The sequence below is a fragment of the Oryzias latipes genome, chromosome 6 (genome assembly GCF_053564925.1).
Source record: "Oryzias latipes strain Hd-rR chromosome 6, Olatipes_Hd-rR_3.1".
NCBI lineage: Eukaryota > Metazoa > Chordata > Actinopteri > Beloniformes > Adrianichthyidae > Oryzias > Oryzias latipes.
Window position 1 is genome coordinate 7,488,323 of NC_136242.1, and position 8,616 is coordinate 7,496,938.

General features: G+C 48.3%; 1 protein-coding gene across 1 annotated transcript; it reads right to left on the minus strand.

The window, feature by feature from the left end:
- Positions 1 to 5,148: 5,148 nt before the first annotated feature.
- Positions 5,149 to 7,892, minus strand: LOC101175394 (uncharacterized). Its single transcript, XM_004069363.5, has 4 exons — positions 7,742 to 7,892; positions 7,568 to 7,633; positions 7,415 to 7,483; positions 5,149 to 7,259 (listed from the first exon to the last, which is right to left on the minus strand). The coding sequence occupies exons 1-4, from the start codon at positions 7,875 to 7,877 to the stop codon at positions 5,170 to 5,172; spliced, it is 2,361 nt and encodes a 786-aa protein (XP_004069411.3). The 5' UTR covers positions 7,878 to 7,892; the 3' UTR covers positions 5,149 to 5,169.
- Positions 7,893 to 8,616: the final 724 nt, after the last annotated feature.

Genomic DNA, 8,616 nt, shown 5'->3' on the forward strand with positions numbered 1-8,616 from the left:
ACTACTTAGTTAGGCAGAAGTGCAAAGGGTCTTGCCCAAGGACCCAAACTGGGTAAAGCTCATCACACCCCTGAAATTAAACCCTAGTTTCCCATGTGTCAGTCCCACATCCAGCCAACTGCGCTAACTAGCTGCTGTTCTTGTTCTTAATAGTTCTGAGAGTTTAACAATAGCTGCTTTGGACATTTGAACAGAAGAAACTTTTGGGGGGAAACGTTTTTTTCTCATTTTTATTCCTGACAGCACCCTCCCAGTGGACAGGTTCTCTTTAGATTGGTATGTTGACCTTAATCCGTGGCTGCAGATGCCCCAGAGCATGAAAGAGGTGTGAAAGAGCTCCGAGTGGATGGAAGTGAAACACACCCCCAGGGTTGAATTCCAGCCTCCTCCCTGCCCGATGTGACGGTGTGAGGACTAGCTCGATGGTTCCCAGCCTGCCACGGTTTGAGCCCCGGTGCTTTGGCACACTGAAGTGCACATCCGGGTTGGGCCAAAGGATGGATTTTCTTTTGTTCTTGGGCTTTTGCGGACCAAATCTAGACTCTAACCCATAATGGTGGAGGTGCGATGGTGGCCCCGCCTGTGTCCGTGACACGAAGCCTCGATCTCCTCCCTGATGGGAGCTCCAGCCAGGCCGATACTCAGATGCAGCTTCCTTAAGTCTGGGGTAGGTGTGTGGACTACGGCTCCCCAAATATTCATCTGCACAAAATGAGAGGCAAACAACATTCATGTGTGCAAAAAAAAAAAAAAAAAAAAAAAAAAAAAAAAAAAAATCTCTTTTCAACAAGCCATGTCACAGAAGCAGAACAAAAGTCAATCAGACTCACCCATAAACAAAGCTGAAGAGGAGTTTGCAGCAATTATAAGGAACATCAGCAATTTTTTATGGAGTAAATACAAGTGAGTCTGTAAACCAGAGGCTGAACTTAAATGCCTCCTATTTAAGAATCTAGCAGTCATGGTCTCTGCTCTTCTTAAATCTCCCCCACCATGGACAGAAATGCAGAAGATCCAGAGTGAACTGAAGAAGGAGAACATTTCAGTCATCTTTATGGAGCCGGCTCACCTGCAGGTGGCTCACAGGTGTTTTCAATTTTTCACTCAGCTGATCCATCGCATGACCCCCCGCCCCAACCGCCATGTCCTCAGCTTTGTTTTGTCTGTAAGAAAACTTGCAAGGGAAAAAAACCCTCGGAAACGCTCTCTCTGAGGTCTCCATCTTAAATTCCGTCAGACTCGTCAGTGGAGAGAAGATCTCCATGACGTTGTTTGTGACCACGTCATATTCTGAACTAAGGGACGGACGCCGTTTAACCATCAGATAAAAGCAAAACCCATGAAGACTATGGTTTTTGCAGCACAGCCACCCACTACGGTAAAACAAGCTTTAATGGGAATAGAAATGAAGCAGTCTGCCGAATTTCCAACAGACTGTTGGATATTCAGGACTGAGGAAACCAGAGTGTCCAGAGAAAATTCACACATGCAAGGAGAACAAGCGAACTCCACACAGAAAGAACCCAGCTGAGATTTGAACTGGGCCATTTTCACTGTGAGGCAAGCGTGCTGACCACTACACCACTGTGCAGCCCTATTCAATGAAAGAAAACAAAAGAAAAACAAATCTTCTTGTTGTTGCCAATTTTTTTTTATATACCGTATTTGTTCGAGTACACGTCACTCTGGAGTAGCCAGAAAGATGTATATTAACTAAGAAAAAATCCTATAGAAGTCACATAGATCAGAGAGATTCTGTTTGAGGGAGCCTTCCTCAACCCCAGAGTCTCTAAGACGGCGCTAGAACATTTTTGGTGATGATTTTCTCTAGAGCAATGAAAATGTTGAATATGTCCTTGTCAAAAGTAGAATAGATGCCGTTTTTGTGATTTGAAAAAAAAAACACGTGTTCCTCCGTGGAAGTCGAAAGCGCTTGACGGGAATGCGAGGCTTCTAGTAGCTGGGGAACAGAACGTGTGCTCTCTGGTAAAACCAAATGGGCAATGAGAAAGAAGGCTTTCTGGGGTCAATTCAAGGACTAAAGATCAAAAGTGATGATGCGTACAACATCAAACAAGCATGTGACATGTCTGATGTCATACTGATGTTATTTCTGGCATAACACCACGACCCCCCCTCCCCCCACGGTCTCTAAGCATGTTGAATGTTTGATGGTTGAATTTCTGAAGGCTGCTTTGAGGCGCCCTCTACAGGCTCCTGCCAGAACTGCTGCAGAAGACTTTCTCGCTCCAAAAGCAAGTCAGCTCGTTTTGGAGGAAACTTCTAAAGTCAGAGAAAAGACTGGCAGGTTCCACCAACACAAAGCTACACTTGCAAACCATCAGGAGGCCGTACCAGTTTAGGGCCTTCAAAAAGGCTAACTTAGGCAGCCCTTTTAAAAAAACAAACAAACAATTAAATTATTTTTTTAAAAGGTCCCCCAACTCAGGATTCAAGCTCCACAACAACAAGGGAGCTTTTTCTAAAGTTCTTTTTGCAGTTGTGGACGTCACCAGTCACTTCCAGGTGATTGATGTTGGGGCAGGACGAGTGATGGTGGGACCGACCCTGCAACTCCACCTTTGGTCAGACGCTCCACAGTGGATCATTTGATCTTCTGTCTCCAATGAGGCTCTGTGTTTTTGTGGCAGAAAAAGGATTTGATGCAGTCATTCCCTGGGAATGAGAGAGAGGTGCACCTTTAACTACAACCTCTCCCCAGCCCTGCTGGGTTAACCCTTGTGCTATCTTAGATGACGCCACCCTTCCATTGACGTGTTCTCCCTACCATGACAAAGGTGGATAAAGGTGGAAAGATTTCATGTAATCCATGGACACCAGTGAAGATCACAAATCACTGAAGAAAAAAGGTTCAGAGCAATGTGGGTCTAGATGACCCAACTCCCAATGGTAAAGTGCCTAGGATAGCACAAGGGTTAGAAGAATGCCTCTTCGATGCCTTCTGTGCACAGGTGTCAGTATCAAGGCCTGGATGAAGTCCACCCAGAAGTTGTGGAGCAGAGAGTGAGGGCAGCATGTGCTCCTCACAGCTTTATCAGGACCTCAGCCCCACAGGAACCTGCAGTGACTGAGGCTACTGAACTGCAGTGACTGAAGAGGAGCCGCTGCACGGCCTCAAAGCGGCTGAGAGACTCCCTGGTCCACTTTCCTGCAGAGGGAGCAGATCCAGGATCATGTTTCTGTCCTCCAAGGACCGACCCACAACGCCTCTTTCAGAGCCTCCCACAAAACTTTTAAGAGCCTTATCTTCTCTTTTCGCTGTTTGCAGTCCTACATTTAAAAGAACTATATTAGTATTGTTCTTGATAATGCAAAAGATTAAAACATGCAAAATACAAATAAAGTAATTACTATCACCTATACTATTTATGTAAACTTAAATTGTATTGATGTTTTTGTTAAACAAATAATAACACAAATTTACATGAAATTAAATAAAATAACAAAGAAAAAAGAAAATAAGACGTGACAGCAGCCATTTCAGAAGTGTAAAGTTGCAATGATTTGCATTTATAAGTATTTTCTATTTCTTAATAGAACGGGTCTTTAACATTTGGTATTACAGAATCTACTTGCTGTTTACATAACTTTCTAGCCAACAATCGAATGGATTTTGGACCAAGTTCATCACATGCTTCATGTATCGAGTTTTCTCTCAATTACATAATATATATGATAAAATTGCTTTTATCGTAATTCATCTCTTACCGGATGGTTGATGAGGAAGAAAGCAAGAGAGTCAATGATCAGATGAAGCGGCATATTAACATGGATAATGCCAACATCAGGTCTGGATGAAGAGTTTGTGACCAACGTGGCGGGCCAAGGAGGGGTGGGGGGGTGCTAGTGTCTCTTGGGGGCTTCACCCTCTTAAATACCACTTTTTTAGGAAAGGAGCCGTTTTAATGGCAAGGATTGATTGCAGCACCTCTGTAACCCCGGAGGGCATACGTGGATTGATGGAAATGTTGCTGCCCCCAACAGGAATGGTGCTGGGGGGGAACGGTGTGCCCTGCCTTTAGTAACCCTTGTACTATCCTAGGCACTTTAACATTGGGAGTTGGGTCATCTAGACCCACTAGACAGTGCTCTGAACCTTTTTTCTTCAATGATTTGTGCCGCGCTCGGGCCCACAGTGGTCTTTTAATTATAATTATGCTGTTTTTAGTCAAAAATAAAAAAATCCTGTCATTCACTACTTAATAGTTTCTACAAAGCGGCAGGAGTTTATTCACCTCTGAATATTGGGCGGGACCGTTGGCAAAAAGTTAGGCCACCCCTATTTACTGACATCCATCTATTTATGCTTTCTTGCGCTAGCTTACAGCCCCTCCAAACCCCATGCTAACATTGCTGGTGCAACCAAAATGGCAAGCAATATTGGAGCTATCCAGTCGCAGTTTTGAGCCACGTCAGCTCAGACAACTAAAAAAACAAAGACGCAAAGGGATCTAGTCGTCCACGCCAACAGAAGGGAACGGAGCAGGGAGCTTGTGTGTGGATATGTAACTAAGCTTTTTCAAATGGGTTTTTCATTCACTCATAATTCCCAACAATTTGCAAAAACAAATATTTAGAAATGTTTAATCTTAATTTTCTTTATGCTCTCCACAGTGAAAGAAAAGACCTAACACAGTTAGAACTACAAAAACACATTTTCAAGAAGTATTTTAAGTGCATGACATATTTGTATATTTGTTCTGACAAGACCATTTTCCTGCATCTGCCACACTTTAGACTACTATAACCAGGTTTATAATTGGTTGCTTGTTTTTATCTTGGAAACCTCAGGTACTCACATTTAGAAACAAGACAAACTTGCTGGTGTCTGTTCTAAACTGAATACTTTACATACAAGCATGCTATACATCAGAACTGGTTTAGGCACCCATTTTAATCTAGAGAGAAAAGGTGCAGTGAATCCTTTATCCCTTTTGTTTCCCCATGTACGAGAACTTCTGTATAATCTGTGTCATGAAAAACTGCTTCAAGCATCGCTACAGTCCTTTGAGGTCTTGCTCCTCAATGATTAACTATTGTAACCAAATATTCAACTGTTCTAGATCATTTTACATTTCTTTTAAATCATGGGTTGTGTTTACCCAGGAAACATGCCTAAGAAAACAGTTGCAGATATAAAAATCAAATTTATTGAAGGAAGGTGAAGGACGCAGTCTGGTTGCTGGCGGCGTCGGACGCAGTCTGGTTGCTGGCGGCGTCGGACGCAGTCTGGTTGCTGGCGGCGTCGGACGCAGTCTGGTTGCTGGCGGCGTCGGACGCAGTCTGGTTGCTGGCGGCGTCGGACGCAGTCTGGTTGCTGGCGGCGTCGGACGCAGTCTGGTTGCTGGCGGCGTCGGACGCAGTCTGGTTGCTGGCGGCGTCGGACGCAGTCTGGTTGCTGGCGGCGTCGGACGCAGTCTGGTTGCTGGCGGCGTCGGACGCAGTCTGGTTGCTGGCGGCGTCGGACGCAGTCTGGTTGCTGGCGGCGTCGGACGCAGTCTGGTTGCTGGCGGCGTCGGACGCAGTCTGGTTGCTGGCGGCGTCGGACGCAGTCTGGTTGCTGGCGGCGTCGGACGCAGTCTGGTTGCTGGCGGCGTCGGACGCAGTCTGGTTGCTGGCGGCGTCGGACGCAGTCTGGTTGCTGGCGGCGTCGGACGCAGTCTGGTTGCTGGCGGCGTCGGACGCAGTCTGGTTGCTGGCGGCGTCGGACGCAGTCTGGTTGCTGGCGGCGTCGGACGCAGTCTGGTTGCTGGCGGCGTCGGACGCAGTCTGGTTGCTGGCGGCGTCGGACGCAGTCTGGTTGCTGGCGGCGTCGGACGCAGTCTGGTTGCTGGCGGCGTCGGACGCAGTCTGGTTGCTGGCGGCGTCGGACGCAGTCTGGTTGCTGGCGGCGTCGGACGCAGTCTGGTTGCTGGCGGCGTCGGACGCAGTCTGGTTGCTGGCGGCGTCGGACGCAGTCTGGTTGCTGGCGGCGTCGGACGCAGTCTGGTTGCTGGCGGCGTCGGACGCAGTCTGGTTGCTGGCGGCGTCGGACGCAGTCTGGTTGCTGGCGGCGTCGGACGCAGTCTGGTTGCTGGCGGCGTCGGACGCAGTCTGGTTGCTGGCGGCGTCGGACGCAGTCTGGTTGCTGGCGGCGTCGGACGCAGTCTGGTTGCTGGCGGCGTCGGACGCAGTCTGGTTGCTGGCGGCGTCGGACGCAGTCTGGTTGCTGGCGGCGTCGGACGCAGTCTGGTTGCTGGCGGCGTCGGACGCAGTCTGGTTGCTGGCGGCGTCGGACGCAGTCTGGTTGCTGGCGGCGTCGGACGCAGTCTGGTTGCTGGCGGCGTCGGACGCAGTCTGGTTGCTGGCGGCGTCGGACGCAGTCTGGTTGCTGGCGGCGTCGGACGCAGTCTGGTTGCTGGCGGCGTCGGACGCAGTCTGGTTGCTGGCGGCGTCGGACGCAGTCTGGTTGCTGGCGGCGTCGGACGCAGTCTGGTTGCTGGCGGCGTCGGACGCAGTCTGGTTGCTGGCGGCGTCGGACGCAGTCTGGTTGCTGGCGGCGTCGGACGCAGTCTGGTTGCTGGCGGCGTCGGACGCAGTCTGGTTGCTGGCGGCGTCGGACGCAGTCTGGTTGCTGGCGGCGTCGGACGCAGTCTGGTTGCTGGCGGCGTCGGACGCAGTCTGGTTGCTGGCGGCGTCGGACGCAGTCTGGTTGCTGGCGGCGTCGGACGCAGTCTGGTTGCTGGCGGCGTCGGACGCAGTCTGGTTGCTGGCGGCGTCGGACGCAGTCTGGTTGCTGGCGGCGTCGGACGCAGTCTGGTTGCTGGCGGCGTCGGACGCAGTCTGGTTGCTGGCGGCGTCGGACGCAGTCTGGTTGCTGGCGGCGTCGGACGCAGTCTGGTTGCTGGCGGCGTCGGACGCAGTCTGGTTGCTGGCGGCGTCGGACGCAGTCTGGTTGCTGGCGGCGTCGGACGCAGTCTGGTTGCTGGCGGCGTCGGACGCAGTCTGGTTGCTGGCGGCGTCGGACGCAGTCTGGTTGCTGGCGGCGTCGGACGCAGTCTGGTTGCTGGCGGCGTCGGACGCAGTCTGGTTGCTGGCGGCGTCGGACGCAGTCTGGTTGCTGGCGGCGTCGGACGCAGTCTGGTTGCTGGCGGCGTCGGACGCAGTCTGGTTGCTGGCGGCGTCGGACGCAGTCTGGTTGCTGGCGGCGTCTAGACTGAGCGCCGTTTGAGTTTCCACCTCATTGGTTTCCAGTTGTACTAACAAAACAAAATTAGTCATCTTTTACAGTGTACTTAACTTTAACGTTTGTGTTTGTTTCTTCGGTCATAGCCTTTTCAGACAAACCAAGCCACGTGTTAACCATTCTTTAAATTTTATTTTTATTTATTTATTTTTTTAAACAAATTCTCACCTTTAACCAGATTTTCCAACCTGGAATCCAGTGACTGTAGGAGATCAAAGCCGCTCTGTAAAGCCAAATCTTTTGGGAGGAAATGAAGAGATAGTAGTAAACATCCACTCAGGAATTTTTTCTGCATATACTTTTGCTCGCATTAGTTCTCACCAGCTTTTCTTCCCATCCTTTTATGGTTTGCATTCTGGGTTTCTCTAGCAACTGGTAAGCTTAAACCTGAGAAGAATCGCAGTTTAAAAGAAGGTTTAATGTTTTCTTTGATGGTTTATGGACAACACACAGATTTCCATCTGCAGTCCAAATCCTTCCAATAAACCTACATACCTTTGCTGAGGAAACCAGCCAGAACACAAACAGCCACAAACGTCTCAGCTCCCATCTTTTCAGGCACCGAATGAGAAACCAACAACCAAGAGGAGCTTAAAAAGTTCCTCCTGCAGGAAACACAGCTGCTGTTCATAACAGCTGATTGTCTTTCTCCTCAGATCAGCTGGACTCACATTTTGATTGACACACCTGTGATGAAACCACAGAATTGATGGATTACCTTCTTAGATCCCAATTTTTCTGGGTTAAGGTAAAAGCTTGAAAATATCACACTAAGTCAACAAAAATAAAAAATTGTTCCTGAAATCTTTGTGTACAAAGTTCATTTTGTTAAGGAATCAAACTGTTTACTCTGAAGAAAATGAAGTCATTTGACACTAATATGGAATCTTCAGTAAAATGAAGAACATCGAAGCTCCTCAGAATATGTGTTTGCAGAAAGTTTGGTATTTAGCATTTGATATACATGTTTTATATACATTTTCATATAAATGTCAGGACTGTTCCAGAACCTTTGAGTTACAGTGATGCATCTTTAGACCAAGAGCAGAACTGTTGTGATCCGTGAGCAGACAGTCAAAGACAAACCGTCCTGTCATTCAAACTCCTTTGTCCTCAAAGACTAAAGATCAAACTTTTATTCTCCTAAAAGCATCACATCTTTGTTGTATGTTAGACAACTTCCTGTCATGAAGTAACAATGAAGATTACAATTTACATGTGAGCGCTCTCTAGTGGAGATTTGAAGTCATTACACATCGTGGCAGATATTTCATATTTTATGACATAAAAAGTCACATTAAATCAGATCCGCACATCTTTGCAAAATCTATTCACACGATTGATTGTTAATTTGAAAATATTACAATATC